General features: G+C 44.3%; 1 protein-coding gene across 3 annotated transcripts in view; it reads right to left on the bottom strand.

Annotated features, from left to right (window-relative positions):
• Nucleotides 1-26,803, bottom strand: part of NBEA (neurobeachin) — a 482,091-nt gene that overhangs the window by 171,380 nt on the left and 283,908 nt on the right. For all 3 annotated transcript variants that reach the window (XM_054586547.1, XM_054586549.1, XM_054586548.1), the window contains exons 38-39: nucleotides 18,919-19,043; nucleotides 2,650-2,793 (exon numbers count right to left, since the gene is read on the bottom strand). In XM_054586547.1, coding sequence (XP_054442522.1) covers nucleotides 2,650-2,793; nucleotides 18,919-19,043 — 269 coding nt within the window. The remainder of the gene's footprint in view (nucleotides 1-2,649; nucleotides 2,794-18,918; nucleotides 19,044-26,803) is intronic.

Genomic DNA, 26,803 nt, shown 5'->3' with positions numbered 1-26,803 from the left:
CATTTTAAACTGAAAAAAACAGAATTAATCTTAACTAAGTTGGCAATTGCCCTCATTTTTCTATTCTGACTAGTACATTTTTCCCTCCTGAACGTAACTCGATTGGTGATATTAAGTGTTGACAAATTACAAAGCACAGTCTCCTCATCCGCGCGTCTGTCAAGCAGGACAGCGTTTTGTAAACAGGAAGAGGAATTATGCTCATCAGCAGGTTTAGATTTACCATTATTATTATAAAAATGGTGTATACATTCATATAAAATCTAAAATCTAAGAACAATAATTACTTTTATATTTTGGAAGGTATACTTATATGAATAATATATAAGCCAAATCATTAAATCATGGGAAGATAACCTGTAATTTTCATCTTGTAGATGGAAAATAGGCATTTCTTATTTTACATATATTTCCAGATATCACATATCAGATTATATTATTTTTGGACATATCTTTTATGACCTCCTGGCTGCTCATTTGGACTTACGTCTCCTGTGAGAGCGAAGTTTTCTTTAAGCAGTTTAGCACCCATCAGGCTACTTACAATGCTAAGTTATATATATGGAAGGCGCTGGTGAACACACTTTAATTTCTGAGACACAGAAAAGAACGATCTACGCAAGAGTTTGTCAGAGCAACATAGGAAGTTACACATCCATGTGCTCTGCAACTTCATTACTAGCGGATTTTTTAAATCTAAGAAGAATACTGCTTTGTGATTAACTTCCAAAAACGACCTTTCCGTGGCCCTGCTGGCGGGCCTGCCGCCTGCGCTCCCTGCTCCTCAGACTCCCCCGCACTGCCGTCCAGGTGCAGGAGCACATCTGCGGATCACTGTTTTAAAGATGAACACCATGGCTGGGTGGGGGATCGAGATCTTATGACAGTTTGTAAGGTTTCTCAGACAAAAGAGGTGTGAGTGAGGACCGGGTGCCTCTGAATGAATGGGACCAGATCTGCTCAAAGACAAATGGGCTGGAGATTTCCAGAAGTGAGGGGAGTCCGGCCAGCCTGGGCTGGTCAAGATGTAATTTTTCAATAGTTTCCTTCAAGCATGCTCTCATTGTTCTTTAGGTATTTTAACGTAATGTTATGTTGGGAATTTTGTTTATAAGCATATATTAATGTTAGGAATTACTCTAGCTACCATTAAATGAGAGAAATATAAAGGAGTTCTCAGTCTTTGTTGGATTTTACCTCTATTACTACTGTGCAGATCTTACTACAAGAAACTTCAATGTGCCAGCCAAATTTGTATAAACTAACTAATTACTTTTAGTGGGGACTAAGGAGCAAAGAGTCAAAACTGAAGTATAATTATTGAACATGTCTGTTTGCAGATGTGAAGGAAGAAAGGCAACACATTATCTAAAAAGGTCAGGAATCATGTATGTGAATTTTCTCTAATTCTTCAGGATCAAGAATAAGACCAAGAGAAAACAAGCCTGTGGGCAAAAGGAAATAACGGGCTTCATTGGCTTTCACTTCCAAATGGCCTCAGATAAAATCTCTGAGTTATTAACACAAACCACAAAACTACAAAAACCAAAATTTGAACATTTACTTAGGAATTTGAGGCAAACATTTGTTTATAGATTCAAGGTTACTTTTAAATAGAAAAAATAGTTTTTATGATAAAGAAATGTGAATACCACAGGCACACCCAGGAAACGGTATTCGAATAACCGTACTGAACATTTTCCAGAAGAGGGAGAGCTGCCCATGTCCGACAGCATCATCTCTAGCAACAGGAGCGACCTTCAGTGGCGGCATCCGTGAAGCAAGCCAAGAACTCCCGGCACGTCTCTGGCCACGGGAGCGCTCTGTTATAAACAGAGTGCCGACTGCGAGTCCGCTCCTTTCCAGTGGCCGCAGTCGCCCAATGCTGCACGGGCCGAAATACAGGGGCGAGGGGACTCAGCCGCTCTTTGAGGCTCTAACACGGAGTGTTTACCTTGAACTTGAGATCTAAGATATGGTTCCAGGAGTCCACGAACCCTCAGAAATTGTGTGTAAAATTGTACGTGCGCCTTCATGAAGCAATCTGCTCTTGTGAGATTTTAAAAACGCGAAGGACCAACGCCGCCAGACCCCTAGATCCCCCCGGGGCCCTGCAGAGGCCGCTCTGCCTTCCCGTAGCCCAGCGCCAGGCAGGTGGGCGCTGAGGGCGGCCAGGGGAGGGTGTCTGCGGGTGGCAGGGATTCGCAGAGTGGGGACAGAGACCAAAAACCAGAATGGGAGGCACATCCCAAAGAGGGACAGCAGGGAAGACGTGGCAAATCCACTGTCACCTGGCAGAAGGGCCTTCTCCCGAGTTGCTGGCATCAGGTCCCGTGTGCACCGCGGAGCCTGCCATGCTGCCCCTCCCCGTTGCTTAGGCAGCAAGACGGGGAACATGCGCTACACACTCATCCCTTTGTATTAAAAAGCGGCTCCTCAGTACATAGAAAGTAGATGCTATTCACTGTTAGGAAAATCTGTATTTGACATATGTTTACCTCTCTTTAACGTTAGAGATGAGATAAAGTGAATTACTAACATTCATCTAAGGCGCACAGCCCCGCCCACTCGTGGAGCAGGAGGCCGGCATTAAATCCGCGGCCCCGGCTGCCCCTCACCCCGGGCCGCCAGCCAGCGGCGGGAACGCACCTGCCAGGCTGTCCACCTCCTTCTCCTGCAGCAGGCTGACGGCGTCGTCGTCCGCCTCCAGCGCCAGCTCGGCCTCCGCGCTCTGGCTCACCAGCGCCTGGCTCCGGAACGCTCTCTTCGACTTCACCGCGTCGTCCTCAGGGCCTGGGGACAACCGAAACACAGTCGTTGAGGTCGCTGTGCCTGTCCTGCGCTCTGTGAGCACTAGATCTAACCTTTTCATAGCTCTGGGCCGCAGTCACACATTACCCTGCAACAGCAGAACACCTGTACCTTCTTCATCGCATTTGGTCTTCATTTCACAGATGGGGACACAGGCCGACGCCGCCACCCACCTGCTGAGAGGCCTGGGCCTGGCTGGTGGTGGACGCAGGACTCTGTAGCCCACATCCTGGGACCGATAAGTCTGCGTCTCACCAAAGACTTGGTTTTCTGACCCATAAAATCACACAACTTTACACAATTACACCTTTGTGAGAATTAGATAATCAACTGATGATCAGAATTAGATGATCAGAGTTTGATGATCAGATCGTTTTTGGAAACAGACAGGTACGAAGAAAACCAGAAACACCTGAAGGGAGCCGTGACTGTTACTGGGATGCTGCGGGGGGGGGGGCAGGGGGGAGGGGAGTTAGGAACGATGCGGACAGAATATGCGCTTCATGGGGGCTGTTTCTTTGGCAAGTAATGGAATAAACAATGGTTTTCTCAAGTGATATCATCCTGATTTTATTACCTAAAATAGTACAAGAGGCCAAAATCCAAGCAGAAAAATATAACTCAGAAAAATGTAAATATGACTGAAGTTTACTAAGCATTAACAGGTTAGTGAATATGAGGGCTAGAAATTAAAATGCATTCGACTCTCCTGAATTTGACTGCTTAACAAATATTTTAATATTTACATTCAGACACCTGCTTTGGCAAGTGACGATGAACCTAAAATTACCTGAACTGCAATTGTTTGTGTGTGTGTGTGTGTGTGTGTGTGTGTAGTCTGTCCAGAAGGTATCCAGCCATATGATGTGAAAAATAAGAGCCATTTACTGAAGAAGATGTAAGATAGAAAAAATATTCTACATAGGGCAACGGCACCTCAGGCCCCTTCCAAGCAGGCACCCTGGGGCCTCACACAGTTCTCCCAGTCGCCATCAGCTGCCCCGTCGTATTTTCCTGAATCTCATAGATATCTCTTCCCTTTAGAAGTGATTTTAGTTCTAGGAACAGCCAGAAGTTGCAGGGCGCCAAATCTGGGCTGTAGCGGGGCTGAGCAACCTGGGTGACTCGATGTTTCGCCAAAGAACTCTTCACGAGACGTGCTGCATGAGCAGGCGAGTTGTCGCAATGAAGCTGCCAGTCACCAGTTGCCCAGAGCTGCGTCCTTCTGAATCATCAGAATAGTTTCCACAGAGGAATGTTCAAGCTTAATGCAAAAATTGGATGCGGATTCATTGCTCTACCTGCTCAGTTTGAATGCAACAGCCACACAGTACACAGGCTCACTCAACAGTTTCTACCACTCCCACTGACTAGTACAGCGAAGGCGTCATTGTTTCACGTATGTGCATTCCAGTCCACTCTCCTCGGCTGTCAGGTTACATCAATGTTGCACACACCGTTTTCATTATATATTCTTTATATAAGATACATATATGGAACTATATGCATGTAAATACATATATACACATATATATGCCTACATACACAGGGGTACCTTGGTGCTCGGGGTTCATTTGTTCAGAACTTGGGACGAGCGCCAAAACCCATGAGCACTGAGCGATGAAGCCTCCTCTCTCACAGGGCGGCGCTGTGACCCACAAGTTCTGGCAGGTGAGATGAGTCCTGAGCAAGGGTCAGGTGCTGAGACAGCTCTTCTCATCAACACGCAGCGAGTGCCGGGTCTGGTAAGGCCTGAAGTGGATGAGTGCTGAGGCATGACTGTGTGTGTGTGTGTGTGTGTGTGTAATATATGAAATACCTCTACCGCCTATCACTTGAAGTTGGAATTCCACCTGGAAGAAAACGCTGTGATTTCCCGTGTTCGAGCTGTAGTAGTAGAATACAGGCTTTGAGGAGCAGCACTGAGAAAACACTGTCACAACCCATTTGGTGCAGCAGGTAATTTCCTAAAAACGGGAGCTTAAAGCACCACCCCTGTGTGGTCGCGGCACCTCGTAGTTCTGGGGATGTTGTGATTTTGTGTCCACGTGCAATTACTCTCCAAGTCTTGTCGCACTTTGGGCTCCAATCCTCTCCATTTCACAATGAGGAGGACTTCTGGTCAATTGTCCCAGACCCCCTAGGGGACTTCCAACAACAGCCCATCTGGTGATACCCGCCGGACCGTTTCTTCCAAGGGCGTCTCGCTGCCGTGTCCTTGTGTCGTAAAACAGAGCTGGCCTCTCCCCTGCAGTTTGCGCGCTTCTGTGCCTCAGCGACCCAGAGCCGACTCTGTCGGCTGACACCTGAGCGGGCTGATTGGAAGGCGGTCCCCCGAGGGGCGACACGCCCAAGCCGAGGAGCACCGTCCTGTCCCAGCCACACGGTCGGGCGTCACCGCCTGAGAGCCGCAGGCCTCGTCCCAGCTCTTGCTGGACAACGACATTTAGAGAACGCGGTTGAAGTACGGCTCAGCAGCACAAACAGGCCGGGAGGGCGCGCTCAGATCGATGCCTCAGAGGCAGAGAGCATCATCACAGACGCGCGCTGCGCGGGCCGGCGGCCAAGCGGGGTGCACACGCACGCTTCTGTCACTGGCCCTTGAGCATTCTTATTTCTGGGGTAAAAACTGAGGGCTGGTAACCGAATGGTCGAGAACCTCATCTCCACGATATAAAGCCATCTCTCTAATAGATTGGCCGCTTGGGTGGTGACTTCGTTTGAGAAACCAGAGCTTGCATCCTCCAAGAACAAAAGAGACAGGCCCCATGACGAGCAGCCGAGGAGCCTCTCGCGGGGCCTTTACGGCTGCAGCTCCACTCGCATTTGCAGCTGCGGCCCCTACCCCTGCACTTCCCTGGCAGGCAACGGCCTCAGCGCTGGCCACCAAGCCAATGGCCGCGAATGCTTGCCGGGCTGCAGTTCCCGTCTGCCCGCCCCGTGTGCCCTTCCCCGCTCGGCCAAGGTAGGACGTGCGCCCTCCCCCTTGGGCATCCACCGCGTCTCCTGAGTCTGCTGTGGCGGTAGCGCCTCACAGTGCGATTGTTTGCTTGCTGTGTCCACGCGGCCCAGAGGCCGGGGAACAGGTGTCTGCCCCTGGGCTCTCAGTCCCCGGCGCGCGGCCTGGCCGGGCGCGGAGCAGGCCCTGACGGACATGGAGTCGGTGAGCCGCTGAGAGGGCCAAGCGGGCACCGGGCCTTTCCTCGCGTGGGCGTCCCGCCGTGCCTCACAGCTTCTCGGTGACCTGCCTTTGGACTGGGGAGGAGGGCAGGCATCTACATGCTGGCCCGACAGGGAACTTCGTTTTTTGTAAAATACTCAGGAGAGGTCGTTATACATGAGTCAGCCCCAGTAAAGAAAGTTTTTCCTTGTAGCACAACCATGTGTGATCTTTGTAATTAAAAAAAAGCTTTTATCTAACCTTTGTGTTTAAAATTAAAACCTATGAATAAAAAGTGAAGGTGAGCTCTAAAATGCATGCTAACCTTTTCCTTTTATCCCCTCGAGTTTTAAAACAGTAAAACAAATATGCCCTTAAACACATCTAGGGAGCAAGTCCACCAACACGCCGAACTCATCGCCCCGGGGGCACGTCGCCAGGCTGAGGCTCGGCTGGCTTCCGGAGCCGTGGGCACCGCGCACGCATTTATCTAAATTACAGTGTGCGAGATGCAAAAGTGCTTTTCAATCACAATATCCTTTATGAATTAGAGCTTCATTCATCAAAATTACAGGCAAAGAGAGGTGAGGTCTCCGAGGGCTCCCTCATTACAAGGCTTATAAACACTGTCCTTAGAAAGAATTGGTTTAACACCCAACAAATCAAAATCTGATTGGGAAGAGAATTTATTTGAGATCATCTATCTTTGGAAGACATGTCGGACTGAGCGCACTCCTTGGCCTCTTTGGCCATTCATCAAGAAATTAACAAGCGAGCACCGCAGGCCACCAGCACGCCTTAGGTTTGAAAATGTGGATTCTGTGCGAAGCTGGGTAGGATATACATGTGTGCCTATTTTCTAAGGAAACATGAAAATGCCATAAAATTTGTAAGGTTTCAGGGTAAAGAAATACCACCAAATTATAGATTAATGAAGCCAAATGCAAAATTGAACTTATTTTATTTTCCCCATCATGTTATAAATAAATGTAGGAAAGCATTGATATACATTAGATTCCTCTGTAAACATATTATGCTTGGAGCTCTGCATGTGAAAATGTTATCTAATATAGACTAAAAGTTCCTCTTTCGTAAAAATGCTCTTAATAAATAAGGATTCATGTGAAACAAAGCATGTTTTAAAAGTGAAATAATGAGAGAACTAACATGTATCTAGTACTGTTACTATACTCTAGTATTATTACTAATATAATTGTATCATTATTTAAAATACTTCCATTATTTTAAATAAGTATATGTTAAAATACTGAAAAAACAAATTGGAGACAATTTATCTTTGTAATATTCAGAGAAAATGTCTATCTGCAAAGTTCAGACAGTTAATGTAAAGAAATTATTTTACTTGTCCATTATGGCCTTTTCCATTAATAAATATAAACAGTTAATGTAAACAAAAATACTATAGAACAGTTTCTTCCTCTTTAAGGAATTACTCAGTAATCAACTTTAAAACATCTACACTAATAAAGAACGAAGTAATTCACAACAAAACGTGAGCCGTAAATTATATGCGTGGCTACTGCCGTGAGATAAAAGATATAATAACCTATAATAAGTCCATGTTAGTGTGGCATTAGCTTCTTACCAGTTTTATGCTATTGTTATTATATATTTTGCATCACATAATGAAATACAGCTTTAATTTGTGATTATTAAATGTGACACTTGCGTGTATGTATGTGTGCATCTGTCTAGCTCTCTCCCCGCCTACCCGCCCACCCCATGCGTGCCTGCCATGCGTGAGGCATTTTCAGTGTTGGTTACGTGCACAATTTAAACACAGGGTCTGTGACTCACGGTCTGGCCCCTGCTTATTTAACTTCAGCATTTTACCGATTTGACCTGAGAGCTGAATGTTTTTATTGCCAAACCTGCCCCCCACGTCTCAAATCTTTAAGCACAACGTATGTAATTTCTTTGACCTGCCTTGTCTTTCAAAATTCAGTTTAGTTGATGACTCCCTTCTCTGTATCAACTCTGTACTTTATAAATCACAGTATATTATCTATATTTAAAAATTTTTTTTCCTCAATCTTTTACTTAGGTAATCTCTTATTAAGAGCTTAATTTTCAACATATCCAGTGTCAAAGAAGGTGGCAATCAATAAAAGTATACCGAGAAAGCACATGAGACAGAAACATATCACATGTTGGGTGGATTTTGAGAAAGGTGTTTAAGTTACTTTTCTTTTTTTATACCTTGACAGCTTCCTCTTAAACAGGGAAGCTGGCCTCTGTGATTTGCAGTCTGACTTAATTTTGACTGCAAACATCCATTAAGAGCACATTAAAGAAACATATCCAGACCCATCTCCTCACTTCCATTTCCCAGTCTGTGAAACAGGGTAAGTATTGATCGCCCGAGCCCTCGCTGGGTCACCGCAGAGTTAAAATGGGACCATGGACAGTAATATACTTTGAAATGCATGAAGACTATGTATACAATAGCTTTCAAAGATGTGTGTTAAAGTTTTGAGAAAATAAAGCAAATTAACAAGAGAATATTGAAAGAGTTCACTAAGTGAATAATTTAAAACTGGACAAGAAGCAAACCGATGCTTTATTGCTTACTATAGTGCTGCCTACGATTTATGTAAAGCAGAAAAGATGCAGGCTGATTAGAGGATTAAAAATCTCAGAATAAATGCATGTGTCTGGTCTAATATCTTAGCACAATGTCTAGGCAACAGCACGTATTCAACAGAGAATGGTTCCTTTCCTTCCCGTGGGACTGAGCTCCCTCCCTCCGCCAGGCTGTTAGGACACTGTAAGTATTCGCCGCCAGGCGCCAGAGCCTTCAGCCCGCCCCCTACTGGGCGGGCGCTACCTGCGGACGAGCCCGAGCCCGCGGACGGCCGCCCAATGGAGTGGGAACAGGATGGAGGACGAAGAGCTCACACTCAAAACCGTCCTCCCCCAGAAACCGCACGATCCTTTGAAAGACGTAATTAAATAAGTGCACGTGCATTTGACACTCGGTTTTGCTTCTGTATATTGGTATCCTAAGAATATAAATATTAATATCTTGACACCAGAACTTATGCATTTATATAGAATGAATTTAATACGTACTCCCATCATTGGAGGAAGACAGGCAGAATGAAAATTTAGCCTCATTTTAAATTTATTTAAATATAATATATCAGGAAATTCTATAGTTTTTAAACATCTGGAAATGAGTTTCACAGGATGGCAATCTTTTTGAACAAGTTCTTTTCAATATGTACCATTTTATAATATGATATTTTAGCTTTTAAAATGTGTTTTGACAAAATTATCCCTATATAAGGTAAAATGCTGCAACTCATTTTCAAACCTACTTTCTTTAGGAGTATTAATGACATCTAAATACTTTGGGGAATCTTAAAGATTACTCCTTCGCATTAAAGCTAAAATCAGGGCAATGAATACCTTTAACGAACAGTGCTTTTAGTAACTCTGATGATATTATTTAATTTCCATTAAAAGGAAAAGATTTTAAGATAAATATACCTCTCAACTAATTATATTAGCCACAGCAACATGATCTCCTGCAATGATATGGATTAATCTACCTATTTACTGAGAAGTTTACAAGTTTGAACATTTCAAAAAATAAAAGAATGCTTAATGTTATATTGAGAAACCTATCATTCAAAAATATTTTGTGCCAAACTTAATGTGAGATAAAAGCAGTACCGTAGATACATACATAGAACACGCTGTACTGCCACAATCGTTTACTAAAGAAGTATTTTTCTTTGTAAATAAATTCAAAATTAAATTTTATGTTTTACTTTGTAGCGCAGGCATAGTATTTCCTTTTTAAAGAAACATAAATAATGATGTAAAAGGAAAGAGCTATTGAACGAAACCTCAGGACTGAAACAGTCATTATCTACACAGAACAGGATTAAAAGCTAAACAAACCACCGCGACAGGAGAACCGCCTGCAAGGCCAGAACTGCCGGGGAAGCTGAATGCAAAGGCGACTGGCAAAATGGCTGGGCTCTCAGGTGCTTCTCCTGCGTTTCGCCCGGTGCTGAGCCCCCAGCCTCCCTCGCCTCTCAGTGCAAATCACGTGATGAAAGCCAGTGTTTCCATAAACGAAACAGACTTTCTGGTCACACAGACAGTTTCTACTTGTTGTTTCAAACACACTTTAAGTAAAAATCTAAGTAGTCATTGATCAAATTGAATACAGATAAAAAATGGATAGTTTAGACATCAAGTTCCTCTTTCCTTGTGCGTATTTTAGTGTGAATGCAGTGGGTTTAATTATGATTCCCACTTCAATTCATTCTTTTGTTGACAGAGAACATGCTGAATAACCCAAAATAGATGTTTTCCCTACCACCACAAAATTAAAAGCCTGAGACACCAGCTTTAATTTATAATGAACTCGATGCAGAAATGGTCCTCCTGCCCGAATCGGTGACCGGCGTGACTTATGGGCCACTGTGGCAGACCGCGAGTCACCGAGCGAGAGGCCAGCCCTCGGAGCTTTTGCCGATGAGGACCGTGTGCAGGCTTGTGTTTGTTTTCCCCTGGACACGGACGCTATATGTGCAGGGCGGCTCTTCTCCGAGAAGCCCGTGGGAAATGCGTCCGAGGTGCGGTAAACGTGCGGAATGAGCAATGCGGGCACTCACAGAGATGAAATGTTCACAGAAATTAGTCTAAGCAGCAAATTCTTATTTAGATTAGTTATGCTTGTAAAGGAGTCACAAGACCGTAAGGAACAAACAAAAAATGGCCACCTAACACCAATGGCCACTGCCCAGCGCACAGGAACAGCAAGGACACCTGCAAGCGGAAGGACTGGATCAATGTTAACGTGACTTTCATTTCATGCTTCCGCAGCTCCGGCGAGCTGACAGTGCGCCCCGGCCCGTGAGTGGCCAGGGCACCGCCGGGAAGGTTAGTGGAGCAAGAGGTGGGAATGGAATGCACTTTTTATATTGACAGGCCTGCTAATAGACTACGCTGATTTTCAAAGACACGCCATGTGTTTTTACAGTTTGGGTCTGACAGCAAAAACGGAATTTCATTTATTTCTAATTCAAAATATTCACACATAAGCAATATTTCTTAGAGCGGACCAACCAAGGGGATATTCATAAATAGCATTTTTAAACTGAAAAAAATGCAATTAAAAAGGTGCAAGAAACTATTATTAAATTTACGTGCGGTACTGTGTAAGTATGAAATGCTAACTTAATAATCTTCTTAATGGAGTGAATGCAGAAAACTGCATCCTGTGCTTTTTAAAGGAAATTTGATAAACCACATTTTAAGAATATACATGATGGTAAATATAGACTCTACATTTTAGACTGAATATTACTTAGTGTGGTGTTTAAATATTTTAAATAAAATTTCATTATATTAAAAATCACATGGCACACAACTTGTGGAAAAATGCTAAAACATACAGAAAACTTGGCTCAATTTAGACACTCGAAATGTCATAAAGAGTGGAGATGATGCCACATCACTCTGCGACGGTCTGTGCACGGAGCGTCATGCCTGGTCCCCGTGTCCCAGCGCCCTGAGAACAAGACTAACGTGCAAAAAGCACGTCAGGAAGGGCAGGGACCGCTGCCTTTACAGCCACCTTCACATGGCTGTCTTTCGGTGAGTCCCTTCCCTTGCACACTTTTTTGGCATTTTTAAGATTTTCTACAATGAGCACTTTCCTTTCAGGGAGGGAGGAAGGAAGAAAGGATGGAAGGAAGGAGGAAGGAAGGAGGAAGGAAGGAGGGATGGGAGGAGGGAGGGAGGAGGGAGGGAGGAGGGAGGGAGGAGGGAGGGGGAAACTCGCATCCCGAGCCAAGGGGGCTGGCCGGCAGCGGGGTGGCAGCAGGAAGGGAGAAACCCTGGCACCTGGCGGCATGAACGGAGAAGGCCGCACAGCCTGGGCAGGCAGGGCGGGCTTGCTTGGCAGCGGGCGCGCTGACCTGGCGAGAGGAGAGCATCCGGCTCCAGGGCACGGAAAAAAGAACAAAAGTTTTTCTTCATAAAAAAAGTGGAATAGCAAAGAGATATAGGTGATGATGTAGAGTATTTAAAGCACTTTGAAAGCGCCAAAAACATTTAAAAATGCGACTTGACAAACGCACAGAGTGCGCGCCCCGTGAGTGCCGCGAAGCTCCCCTGCAGTCACGCGCTTTACAGGTAAAGGGCTGTACGAGCAGGTCCGAGGGCAGCAGGCACATTTAGGGTCAGGAAACATTCAGGAATGCTCTTGCAGTGAAGACAATTCCACTTTACCTACAGAATCACACTGTATAGTACGAGAATGGTATTTAGATTGAGTTTTGGCTGGATCTACCATTTTACTAATGAGCATGCTGCTTAATTTCTGTGGTCTATCATTTTCCCATATAAAAATCCTCTAGTGGCTCTATTTACAATCCCCTTCACAACATGACTCCAAAGAGCCTCTTCGCCTCATCTTCATACAACTGCCCCACTCTGTCCTCTGTCCCATCCCACAGCACCTGCTCCTGCCCCTCGACGTCCAGTGCCGGGTGCGCGGTCCCTTCCTCTGCGCTGCCACCGTCCCAGTTAGTGGCTTGGGATCTCCAGGCGTCCTTCCGAGTCCAGGCAGAATTTATTTCTTCAGGTAGACAGCCCGCTCTCTGAGCTCACAGAGCATGTCTAACGCCCTGTGGTGACTATGCTTATCATACCGTGTAGTCATTGCTTATAATGCAATAGCGCGTTCACATTGTAAACAATCAATGTAAAAATATAGGCATGATTATAAACAGTTCCATGCCACTCAGCAATAAATCCATTCATATAATTTCATCAGCTCCTTATCTTTAACAGCTTCTGGTGCTCTAAGTGGAATAGAGAAGACATAAAAAACACATTTCGAACTTTGGAAACACCACGCTCTCTAGACCTGTGCCATAGAGACTGCACCCCTCTGCGCTGCTGCTGGAAATGGAGCCTGGACGTGGGTGCAACACGGTGCGTAAGCCTTACAGTCCACCATCAGTGAAATAAGAACAGAATCTACAGTACAGAAAACTGTGCTAATGGGGATGCTCTAAATGAAATAGAAGATACAGGCTGGAAAAAAAAGCAGGTTTACCGTTGTGAGTATGTGAAACAGAGCACATTCTTGTATTGTTATTTATTAATGACTGTCTTATTTTCCATATGAACAACTGGAAACCTGCTTCTGTGCCAACCTGTGCCATGCCTGCCCGCGCTGGGTTTGTCTCAGAATACAAAACATCTGGAATCAAAACCCCTTCTGAAATCTTCACCACGCGACTTGCTGCCCAGTGCGAAGGACGGAGGCCACCCGCAGGAGCGGGCCGCCCTCTCCCGCCTTGTGTCCTGCGAATCACTGTCGCCGTCTGGCCCTCCCCTGTGCGCCCGGTCTGTTCTCGATCTTCTCTCAAGACGGTTCCGAACGGCTGCCCCTCGGAGGCCGCCGGACCTCCTTCCTCGTGCACTGGGCCCGAGCCGGCCCCCGCGACCCCTGCTCCTTCCCGGCCCACGGCCTCCTGCTCTGACGGGCACTCGCTGTTTCCTGCGGGGGCAGGGCTGCCCTCACCCTGGCGCCGCTGACGTTTGGGGCGGGCGTTGCGCTACTGTCGTCGTTCTGGGGGTGCTGTCCAGAGCTCTCGTGGTCTCTCGCCGTCGGGTGCCAGAGCCACCCTCGACCTCCACCCCCACGGGAGGGGTCAATTCGGCCAAGCACTGCTGTAAGGGGAGGGACTGCGTCCCGGCCTCCAGCCGCACCTAGCGCTGGCACGGCAGGTAGGAGAGTGAGTGAGGGGTCCGTGAAGAGAGCACCGATTCCTCTCCCTCTGTTTAAAGCCTGCAGTCTGAAGCGTCCATAGGGAAGCATGAGAGCTGGTCAAACCGTTGCTGACGTGAAAACGCTACACAAGGTCATTGTATGACTTCGTGTTGCCTAATCTGTTTTAGTGGCTTTGAGGGATTAGAAAAACCACAGGACTGAAGACCAGGCGATGATACTAACAGAGGACACTGGCGCCCAAGTGAGCTCAGACGCCGTTCCCCGCTCGTCTGTCTCTCCTCCTCTCTCAAACAGTTTACACCAGTAACATCCCCAAAAGTTACTGTAACTGTGTTCAGGTGACCTGTTCATCATCGATATGGAGATTCAATTAATAATGTGCCAGCTAACATGGAGCTATCAATGGCCAATAATAAGACATTTGCTAATGTTCCTGTAGAATCCAAACAATAGGTTACTGGGTTAAGAAAAAACAAATCACCTTTCTCAAATATAACTATAAACTCTTCAAAAACTAAAGTCAGAAAAAATAAAATCAGATCATTTGGAGTTCCCTTCTCAACGCCTGCGTTGCTGCGTTAGTGTTTTCTATCCTGAGTGCTTCTCTTATTTCTTGATGACCGCAAGCAGCACAGCACCATGCATATACCAGCGCAACTAATTTAATTCCAGATTCATTACAGAGCTGCTTTTTATGCATCAAGGTCAAATCCTGGCGGCTTCACAAGCTTAGATAAATCAGGTGTGAAGCGGACGCCTCTCTGAGGAACCTAAGGATGTTCTCATTTGCAGCTCTCAGCACATCTTATTCTTTATTGCCAAAGAAATGACTGATTAACTTTGTCGTCTTTGTGCCACGTTTTTTTCCCTCTGGCTGAAGCCACCTGCCTGCTTCAGTGACGCCTGATTGGACCTGTCTAAGGTGTTGTCTTTGGTCACCAGCATGCGGAGCTTGCCCTCTGAGGCTTCGATGAAACGTTGTCATCCACAACTTTATGGAAGGGAAAGCATACTGAAGGGAACTGACACACAACAAAGGCAAGAGAACTTAGTAGGATTTTGTGCTATTCTTTGACCGCATAATCATCGAGCATCAGAAATGCACCAGAAGTTAAACTGTATAGGTTCTGTTTAAACATACAAATAATACACAAAATCCCCCTTGTTCAGTCACTTCCTTATTAGCTAATTTTCCCTGAAGAAAAAAAAAAACAACAAAAAACGTTGCAAGTCAGAAGATGAATATGTGAGTTTTAAAATATTTTCCTTATGCTATTCCATTGCTACGGTCCGTAAAATTCCTGGTAATCAATTAAAGTTGCAACTGTATGAGATTTTACTATTAGAAAACACCTAAATAACCCATTCAGTACATACAACATTAGAACATTAAACACCAGGAAAAAATTACATGCCTCTAGGTTTTTATTAATCACATTTCAACACCAGAGGCTGAAAGTATATCAAATCACACAAAATCCTTTGCACATGACAACCTCATAAATTATTCAACTCATTAGTATTACTAAGAAGCATGAAAAACTCCATCAGCGTTAAGGATGCTTTCCAACCAAAAAAGGTCAACTGAAAGTTTAATAATGAGATTGAAGTAAATATGAAATGAAATTATTGTTCTTATGTCTCCTTGAAAACATATCCAATTCTGATTATTTGCTCATTTAAAAGAAAGCATTGTAATATATTTGTTTTGTGCCTCCAAATAAATCACCTGATGAGAGTGTCAAGAAATCCAAATCATGGCTAATTACATCTGTCCATCATATGAAAGTTCAACTATAATTTAATCTAAAATGTTTGAATTTAAGGAAAAGTCAAGTAATTCTAAACAGTTTTGCTCAAACACTCAGTCGGCTAATTCAGTTCCAGGCACATGCCGCAGCTCAGGGCGCCCGTCCCCAAAGCACAGCGCGCTGCTGCGGGCTGGGCTGCGCCGGTGTCAGCCTCGGGGCTGCGGAGATGGGCATGCGCGCAGCCCCGCCTTCTGTCATTTAGGGCTATCCCCTCAGCTTGCACAACTTTAAATCCTGAAAACGCTGATCACTGACTCCAATTCTTCTAGCCGTAGTGAAAGTTCCATTTGTAAAATATTCATTTGCTTCTAAAACATTTTTTTGCCACAATGTACATGAATACAAAAAATTTTTTGACTGAAGCCTACTGCAATTTTTCTTCTTTTTTTAACTTAAAGATTTTACTTATTTTTAGAGAGGGGAAGGGAGGGAGAAAGAGGAAGAGAAACAGCAATGTGTGGTTGCCTCTCACACTCCCCCTACTGGGGACCCAGCCCACAGCCCCGGCAGGTGCCCTGAGTGGGAATCGAACCCACAACCCTTGGATTGTCAGCACTCAATCCAATGAGCCACACCGGCCAGGGCCTACCGCAGTTTCTGTGTACTTAATGTTTTATTTTCAAGATCGAATTTACAGGGAAATTGAAATACTGTAATTAATACAGAGGAAGGAATAAACTGAATTTCAATCTGTTCTTGAAGCTCCTCCAAAATCTGTAGGCATGAGCTGCAATTACACCCTTCACCCATGTCTACACAATCCAAAACATTCGGTCACTTGTTTTCAGAGGAACAGTGTCGTGCTCCTTTGTCCCTGCCTACGAGACCTGACTCCTCTGAGGGCAACCGCTGAGGGTCTCTGGCCTACGGAGAATGTAGATTCCCTGAGTATTTTTCCAGCAGGCATGTGGTCCTTGTTTTAGATATGAAGAAAATAAGAACACACTCCTCTTCATATTTATCAAAGAACCCAGCACTCAAGAGGGATAAGTTCTGATAATGTTGATGATACAGTATTTAAAATTCATAAACCACTACAAACTTTAAAATGCACTTACACTACATACAGAGGATGTTTAGTATCACCTGTGTCTTTTATCAATTTTGAAATTAGAGTGTTATTTTTTCGTTTAGGTTCACTAACAATAGTTACTATGGCCCTGGCTGGTGTGGCTCAGTAGATTGAGTGCCAGCCTGTGAACCAAAGGGTCTCTGGTTCGATTCCCATTCAGGGCACATACCCTGCGTTGTGGGCTAGGTCCCCAGTAGGGGGCGCACGAGAGGCAACCACACATTGATGTTTTTCTCCCTCTCTCCCTCCCTTCGCCTCTCTCTGAAAATAAATAAATACAATCTTTTTAAAAATTAAAAAAAGTTATTATGATACTAAAATATGACTATCAGTCTTAAAAGAATTTAAGATTAAATATTTTAAAATTTGTTTCTGATAGGCTTTGACATTGGTTTAATAATAGAGATACTTTACAAATTAAACAGACAAAACATTCACTTTTACAGGAAACCCAAATAAGTATTTCCCCAACAGACCCCTTTCTGAAGCAACCTGTAGAACGCTGAATGTAGTAATATCATGTGGATCCTATATGATTAAAGCTTTGGCAAATCATTATCACTAATAATATCACTTCTAGCGTAACCTTCAGCATGAATTCTCTCTAGATGTTTCTAATTTCAAATGAGATGAATTCAAGATGAATTGCTGAAAAATTCTAAATTGTGTATAGGAAGCAAAGTTTTAATAACTTTAAGTTCATATTATAAAGCATGCCACCTTAAGTAGAAACTTCTAAGGATTTCTTTTAAGGGCACAAAAATAATACCTCCTTTTAAGTTGGTACTAAATCCTTAGGTGCTAAAATCCTTATATGACCTTTTGAGTTCTTTAAGGAAAGCCCCTCTAGCAAGGGTCAATTATAATTTTTTTCTAGTATATTATCCCTATAGTGATTTTTACTGTATAAAGGTATGATCTTAGGTATAATAGTTTCATATGAAATCCTCGTGTATTTAATTATATTTTGAGCCTTACTATTTACATCAATTCACATACTATTTGCACAACAAATTTTAAAAGGTTTGCAAATTTTCTTTTTACTAGAATTAAATATTTTCTCCATCCAATCCATCAAGAACATGAATGGTCTTATAAGTTATAAGCTGTGATAAATTTTAAAACACTTAGCGTGCTTCTTACTCTCAAATGAATGAAATTAACATAAAAGCACACGTAATTGTAAGAACAAAAGTAGTTCTTATAATTATTAATTGTAAGTAGTTCTTACAAATATTAATATATTTTTGTATCGATTAATAACAAAAATATATGGACATTATTCATTAATTTTTTTTCAAATGTATATATGGTTTATAAAATTCTGATCCGATCAGTCCAACTTAACTTGCCAAGAGCCCTTAAAAATGTGTAAATAGACAAAATACTGCCGCTCTGCATATTTCTTGGCGGACAGCGAGGGAAGCAGCAGCAGCCCCGCAGGCGACAGACGGACTCCGCTCTGCAGTGACTCCGGAAGGGGCCAGCGCGGCGCCCTCCCGGAGCGCGGCCGCGGGTCCCGCCCTCCATGCTGGGCGCTCCCTCTCACCCTGCCCTTGCGGCCCTCGGAGGCTGGGGCTTAACGGAACGTGTCTGTAGCAGGATTTATTTTACTTACTTATCATTTTCACTCAAAAGAATAAAGTCGAATAGAATTAAGATAGAGAATGCCATGCGAGGAGATTATTGATAAGACAGTTGTTTCAGGTGAATACAAGTATGTGCATGTATCTATGTATACACGTAGTGCCCATGCGCATTCACCCAGTGTACATATGCGCGCGTGCACACACAGACACGAGTGTAGGTATGGGGTGGGGGTGCACACACAGACACGAGTGTAGGTATGGGGTGGGGGTGCACACACAGACACGAGTGTAGGTAAGGGCGGGGGGGGGGGATGTGCACGCGCGCTCACCAGCACCAACCGCGTGTATATTCGTGCACTTCGGGGGCCGGTCACCAAAGCTCGAAAGACACCGGCCAAGGAGCCGACTTCCCCCTCGGTTTAGGCTGCGGGGCAGGGATGCTGGGTAATCACACCCAGCTGCGCAGAGCCTCCGAACGGCTGAGAAAGCACTCGAAGCTCTAAATGCCCTGAGCGGGGAGCTGCGGGCTGATGGGGCGCCGCCCCAGCGGGGCTGAGGGGTGCAGCAAAGCGGGAGATTTCGACCTGGGACGCCCGAGCTTTGAGGGCCACGGAAGGACACGCGTCCCCAGCCCAGGGAGCGAGGGCGGGGTGGGGGTGGGGGGGCGGGGTTGGGTACCGGGTACTGACCGTACTCGATGGCCGCCTTGAGCAGGGCCTCGGCGTGCGTGGAGCCGAACGCGTTGCGGACAAACCGCCTCCGCCGGCGCAGGTCGTCCTCCCAGTAGTCCAAGCGCCAGAAGTCGTGCAGCTGGCTGGGAAGGGACAAGGGCGACAGTGAGCACTATCGCTGACCACGCAGGCCGGAAAGACAGTCTTCTATAAAATTTAGCACGCCTTTGGTCTCACTGGGAAATTCAGATAATTTTTGAGATATTTGTATTTTACGGTTGTGTTGGTACACGTATGTTTCCAAGTGAACAAAACTCAGAGTGGCCTTCCCTGATTTTAGGCTTTCTAACACCCAGCTCTGCTTTCTTTTTAATGTCCTCCCTTCTGCTAAAACAACATTTAACACGGGGAGTTTAGTAACAAATGCAGCATCAAATTACAAATATTAATGGCAGTTTGCATTCTTTTACACTGTTTTTAACGAGGCTTGTAAATCACAGCATAGACCTCGCTACCAACAGTGAGCGATTTAATGGCCTCGGCCTCCTGGTAGACTGGATTAAGAACTATAAAATATTGCCCACTTGGACTTGCTGGGACAATGATTAAAATAATGTGCTGAAATATTCATTGAAATAATTCCCTGCTGCCCACAGCAACCTGAGAAAAGTGCAATTTTATCCATTATTAATAATACTGAATTAGGGCTGCGAAAAATTCCGGTATGTGGTAATTGTCTCGGTAAATTATTATTCGAATGCTAACCGAGTGCTCGGATGATTGTACAGCTCCAGCTAATATGAGCCATTAACCACGGCGGCCGCCGCGGGGCCTGCTGTCTGTGCCACGCTCTGCACCAACACCGTGGACCCGCGAGCTCTGTCGGAAGCTGCCGCGGTGGGCTCGCTGTGCATCGATGGAATGTTTCACAGCATCGTTTTCCTTTTTCAATTTAATTTCAATCAACATTGATGACAAACGCCAATGCCTGAGAAGTCTGTTTTTCTCTATATAGTACTTGGAGTAATATGCTCAAAAGATATTATTCTAATTTTCCTGAGCAGCACTATTCATAACAACACGCAATGCCTTCCGAGGTCTGATTTCCTGTTTTATCGTAGGAGGACGCTGTGGTTCACTGAGGTGGGGGCTGCCTGTGTCTTGCTCATTGCTAGCTCTCCAGCACGCTGGCTGCACGTGCTGTTTTCAATAAATACTCAATAAATTAGAGCAATCTTTTTAAATTTGAAAATATACAGGTATGTATAGTAATTGAGAACAGTAATTTACTTTTGAAAAACATTTCAGATTTTATGACTATATAATGTTGTTTTCTATAACTTAATTGTAAAAACATAATGTAAGGGATATATAAAGAACAGTAAATAATACATGTTTGCAATATATTTTGATATACTTGTTTTTCTAAACATCATAATTATAATTACTCAATTTTTGTCAAAATAATGATTCCCTGACAAATAATTGTTACAAGCAATGTAACTGTTATTAATTTAAAATAGGACGATTTCTATTCTTACAAATACAGACTTATCCTATTGGTTTAGGGAAAACCATGCTAAAATCTTGCTGTAAAGATTCTTAAGTTCATGTTAAAATTAAGTAACTGAATTCACTGGGAGAGACCAGAGATATCATGTTTCCTCAAATTTCTAGCCATAGACATACTTTTCTCTATTCCTCCCATTAAGTGCAACTGAAAAAATTCGGACATTATACGAAAACACAGGACATTACATATAAAACAAACAAAGCAAGACTGAGAGTGGGACCGCAGAAGCCCACTGGCTAAGCACCCTCGGGACCTAAGCGATGGCGCTCTGGTGGTCGGCTCCCTGGGACGTCTTCTCCCCTCGGGGGTCCTGGGCTTGAAGGCAAACCGAACAGGCCAGCGCGCACAGACCCAACCAAAGCCTCTTTCCGCAGCCAAAGGACCCAGGAAGGGGGAACGGGGGAAGGAGAAGACTTGTGGGCGACGCCTTCTGTGCTCTCGCCAAACCCCACGGAGAAGCTGTGACCCCGCCGGCGCCGCACTGGCAGCAGAGCCGGCACGGGGTGGGGGGGGGGGCGGCGTGCGGGACGACCCCGGACTTTCATTTCCGTCCCTGCCCACTAGGCAGTCAGTGGAACCCATGTGGACGAAGGGCTGGACAGCCACCCCCACAGAGCAGGCCGGAAGCCCCCTTCCCAGGCCCCTGCGGGGGCCGCCGGAGGAGATAGAGTCCGGGCTTTTGGCGCCGACCAACAGCAAGGACAGCAGGAGAGGGCAGGACCGCGCACCCTGCCGGGCAGTGATGAGGGGCCGCTGCTCCTGGGGTGCCCACAGAGGGGCCGTGGGAAACGAAACTTGGCGGTGGAGGGGGTGGGTGCCCTGTCTTCTCCTGATGCAGGAGGTCAGCCACGGAGGGGTGTAAACGAGAAAACAGGTTTCAGAAAATGCCCAGGTTTCACTCTCAAATCCCTGATGCCAAGGATCTGGGAGACCTGGTCACAAAGTTCACTAGGCTTTTAAGTAAAAATAAATGACACCGTTTTCATTTTCACTAATAACTTTATTGAACAACGTATTCACCGTTTTGTTCCCCCACCTTCTGCGATCTTTCAGGCAACTTCGTAATTGCATCTTTCCAAAACTTTTTATATTTTTGAGCAAAGAACTGTTCCAGGTGCCTTTTGCAGTCTTCCAGGGAATTGACATTTTTTCCATTAAGAGAATTTTGTAAAGACCAAAATAAATGGAAATCCAAGGTGCAGCGACTGGTGAATATGGTGGATGAATCAGAACTTCCCAGCCAGCTGTGTCGGTTTTTGCCTGGTCATCAAAGAAACACGTGGTCTTGTGTTATCCTGATGGAAGATTATGTGTTTTCTGTTGACTAATTCCGGATGCTTTTCGTCGAGTGCTGCTTTCGGTTGGTCTAATTGGGAGCATACTTGTTGGAACTAATCGTTCAGTTTTCCGGAAGGAGCTCATCATAGAGGACTCCCTCCCAACCCCTCCATATACACAACATCAGCTTCTTTGGATGAAGACCGGCCTTTGGTGTGGTTGGTGGTGGTTCATTTCACTTGCCCCCACGATCTCTCCGTTCCCCATTATTGTACAGTATCCACTTTTCATCACCCATCACAATTTGTTTTAAAATGTAATGTTTTCATTACATTTAAGTAGAGAATCGCATGCGGAAATATGGTCAAGGGTTTTTGTTTTTGTTTTTTTTACTTATGTGGAGCCCAAACATCAAAGTGATTAACATAATCAAGCTGGTGCACATTATATTGATTTGGATATTTTGAGTATGTTGGCGGCCGTCTCCCACGTGGTAGAACTTTGATCGTTCTCAGTGTCTTGATTTGATCGCTATCAACTTCAACTGGTCTAACTGATGGTAGAGCATTGTCCAGCGAGAAATCTCCAGCATGAAACTTTGCAAAACACTTTTGACACGTTCGATCAGTCACAGCACCTTCTCCATACAGCGCACACATCTTTTTTTTTTTTTTGCCTTTCAGTTGCACTTTTACCTTTCTTGAAATAATAAAGCATAATATGCCAAAAATATGTATTTCTTTCCATCTTCAGTATTAAGATGGCTACACAAAAATTCACCAATTTTGATGTTTTTTAAATGCATGCTGATATGACAGCTGTCACAATACAACCTAACAAAATTGTTTTGAATGAAGTGAAAGACAGCTAAGCACTACTAGAGCCATCGTACAGAAAACACCGAACCAACTTTTTGGCCACCCCAATAGCACATAGAAAGATCACCAACAGATGCCAACACTGAGATGACAGGAGAGTGAGAATTTTCTGACAGATATTTTAAACTTGCCAGGACAAACAATGCTTAGGCAGCAATTATAAACGTGCTTGAAACAATTAAAACACCAGAAAGCCTCAGCAAAGAAAAAAAAAAGCTCTGGGAAAAAAAGATGTAAAAGTGGTGCCCAATGGAAATGTTACAAACGACACACACAGTAAGGAAAATAAAGAGCTCAGGAGATGGGCCCGACAACAGAATAGGGAGGACCAGACAGGAAAGAGCCAATGTGCAGACCATTGGTACAGGAGAGACCAAACAACAGAAACTACCCAGGCCGAACAGAGAGAACAGACTAGAAAACTAAACTAGGAAACCCATGGATATAGACGGAGTACAGCATCTAACATTTGGGTCACTGGGGTCCTGGAGGGAGGTGACAAAGAGCAGCGTGGAACTAGTACTTGAAAAAATAGTGGCTGAATGCTTCCCAAACTTGTCAAGAAAACAAACAAACAAACAAACACAAAACCCAAACAAAAACGCCAACATACATGTACAGATTTAAGAGGTTGACAACTCCAAACATAATGAACTCAAAGAAATTCATGCCAATGCACATCACAATTAAACTCCTGAAAACTAAGGACAAAGAAAAACCTACAAAAGCAGGCAGAGAGAAGAGACGCCTCACTGACAGAGGGAAACCAATTAGAACGACAGTCCGCCTCCCATGAAAAGCCCTGGTTCCAGAGCGAGTGGTGGGTATTTGCTCCGCGCTGAAAGGAAGAACTGTCAGCCAGGATCACACAGCCACTGCAAGTGTCCTTCCCGAGTAACGGAGGAAGGGAGACACTTGGAGACAAAGAAGAATAAGGAATGTGGGGCCATCCCCGCGGGTCCAAAGGCGCGGCGACGGGCAGCCCTATAAACACAGGGAAGCGATAAAAGCAGGGACGTGGGAACATCGGGCGGAAGAAAGAACACAGGGAGCAAACTAGGAGTGAGTATAATAAGCTTTCCTTCTCCTCTTGAGTTTTCTGAATTATGTTTCACTGTGGAAGCAAGAGGTGCAACGCTGATGTTTTGAGTGTCTGCAGAGGTACTATTTAACACAAACACAAATGAGGGAGGCGAAAGGGAAGTACAGGAAGGTGACTTTTCCATTCTTTTCCTGGACTGGTAAAATGACACCACCCACGGACTGTCATAAGCCATGTAATGTGCAGCGGAATTAGAGCAGCCGGTGAAGGAGCCATAGAGAGAGATGTACTGAAGCCTTAGCTAACGAATTATCAGAAAGAAATGAAAATGACCCCATTTACGATTGCATTGAAAAGAATAGCGGCATCGCCACTTTCTGAAAGCCTGTGTGAGGCCACATGGTTTTTATGGAGGACCTACACTAGTATGGGAATAGCTTTTTTCAAAGAAGCAAAAGTCCTCCTTGGACGTCTCTTGGGCAACGAAAACGGGTGACAGTGTGAGTCCTCTGCAAAAGCGGAGCCGCGCGAGGCGCCTTTGGAAAGCAGCGGCTTGCACAGGGCCGCGCGGCTTTCAGACGGCGCGTGGAAACCTGCAATACACCCAGGAATGAAGTTAGCCAAGGACGGGAAGTCCCTGGAAAATGAAAAACACAAGATAATGATGAAGGGAATTGAAGAAGACACTAATAAATGGAAATGTATTCCGTGCTCACGGATTGGAAGAATTGATATCGTTAAAATGTCCAAACACTCAAGCAATCTACAGATTCAGTGGCATCTCTGTCAAAATTTCAGTGGCATTTTTACAGAAACAGAATAAACAATCCTAACATATGAGTATAATGGAACCACAAAGAGACCCAACTAGCCAAAGCAACCTTGAGACAGAAGTACGTAGCTGGCGGCATCACACTGCCTAATGCCAAACTATATCACAAAGCCACAGCCATCAAAAGAGTACAGTACTGGCATAAACACAGAGTCGCCGGTCCGTGAAACAGAGAGGAGAGCCCAGGAATAAACCCGCGTCTATACGGTCAATCACTTATGACAAAGGAGCCAAGAACAAAGCTGGGTCACTGTCTGATACCATACCCAACAAGCACCAAAACGGATCAGCCAAAAAAGCTTAAAGACTGAAAACACTAAAACTCTTGGAGGAAAACAAAGGTGGGATAAGCTCCTTGACATTGGTCTTATAATCATTTTTTTTTTGAGATTTGAAATAAAAAGCGTAGGCAACAAAAGCAAAAATGAACAAGTGGGACTACATTGAACTAAAAAACTTCTGCACAGCAAAGGAAGCCATCAACAAAGTGACAGGACAGCCTACTTGAACGGAACACATTGGCAAATAATATACCTTATAGGAGATTAACATCCAAAATATATATTAAAAAAGCTCATACAACTCAATAGTAAAAACAAACCAACAAAAACCCCCAAACAACCCAATGAAAAAATGAGAAGGCTCTCTGAATAGAAATCGGAGGGGGCAAGGGAAAGTGGTGGGGGTTAGGCAGAGACAAATGTCTTAGAAAAAAAATAATTAATTAATTAATAAAACAATAAAACAAACAAAAAAAGAAATCATATCGACGGCCAACAGGTAGAAGAAAAGGTGCTCAACATCAAAACCACACTGAGACAGCTCCTCGCACCAACCATAGAGATTACTATCAAAAACGCACGAATCGACAAGCGCGGGAGAGGCCACGGAGAAAAGGCGGAGCTCGCGCACTGTGGGTGGGGACGCAGGCTGGGGCAGCCGCTGTGGAAGGCGGGGTGCAGGCTCCCTAAAAATAAAAAATTGAACTGCAGTATGCTCCAGCAATTCCACTTCTGAAAATTTATCTGGAGAAAATGAAAATACAAACTCAGAAAGGTATTTGCACCCATCTGAATATATAAAAATTACACCTTTCTTTATCTCTATATCCGCATACATACACACACAATGGGATATTATCCAGACACACAAAAGGGAAACCCGGCCATGTGCGAGGACAGGGATGGACCTTAGGGGCACGATGCTAAGCAAACAAGTGAGACAGAGAATGACAAATATACTGTGTGATTTCCCTGATATGTAAAGTCTGAAACAAAGCAAAAGGAACCAACAACAAACAAACAACACGCCCAACCAAGAAATCCACAGCTGCAGACACAGAGAACGGGTGGGCGGCTGTCAGCAGCGGGGGCATGGAGTGAGGGGGGTGAGCAAAGGGGACCTAGAAGTGCCAGCTTCCCGCTACGAAATCAGCCAGTCCCGGGGGAGCCACGCGCGGCATGCTGGCTCCAGGTACTGACGCTGCGTTCTATGTTGGAAAGTTGCTAAGAGAGTAGATCTCAATTCTCATTACCAAAAAAAAAGTTTTTTTTGTAGTTATATATGGGGGTGGGTGTTCACTAGACTCATCATGGTGGTCGTTTTGCATTAAATACTTAATCCTTATACCACTTCTGAGGCCAATCAAATGTTATAATCAGTTATATCTGAATAAATAAATAGAATCATTTCCAAAATTTTGTTGAATGTTTAATTCTGATTTCAGGGGAAGGATTTTATTGATTCTTCTTTATTGACTCTTGAAAAGCAACTTATTAACATTATGCATTTGCTTAAACTTTGTTGAAATTATTTATTTTTTTTCAGCTTCAGCAACCAATAGCCTCTTTTCCTCCCTCTGCCAAGAAAATTGCACTTGCTGTTGCTTGCAAAGCCTACAATACAAATTCTCCCAGTCTCTTCTTTTTTGTAGCTATCCTGGGAATTATACTAAGTATGTGTCTCCATTTAATCTGGCTTCAGTAGTATGCATCCCTTTTATGTACAAAATGTGCCCAATTTATTTTTTCAATCTAAAAAATTAATTAAGTATAATTAAAATAACAATAAGTACTTCAATATAATTACCAACTAAGGTTTACAAAAAGGTTATCAGTTTAACTCCTGATTTCTTTATAAAATATTAAATAAACATATTACAATGCTAAAAACAAAACAAAAGAATCATAATGGCTAAGTCAGAATTGTATTCCAAAAAATGTTAAAGTAACCCACAGGAAGGCAGTAAGAAACAATACATAAACAAAAAAAGGGGAGAGAACAAACAAAAAAGAAAAATT

Source organism: Pteronotus mesoamericanus, unplaced genomic scaffold, assembly GCF_021234165.1.
Source record: "Pteronotus mesoamericanus isolate MK-2021 breed Mesoamerican mustached bat unplaced genomic scaffold, CSHL_Meso_final contig_94, whole genome shotgun sequence".
Taxonomy (NCBI): domain Eukaryota; kingdom Metazoa; phylum Chordata; class Mammalia; order Chiroptera; family Mormoopidae; genus Pteronotus; species Pteronotus mesoamericanus.
This window is presented reverse-complemented; position numbering and strand designations above follow the sequence as displayed.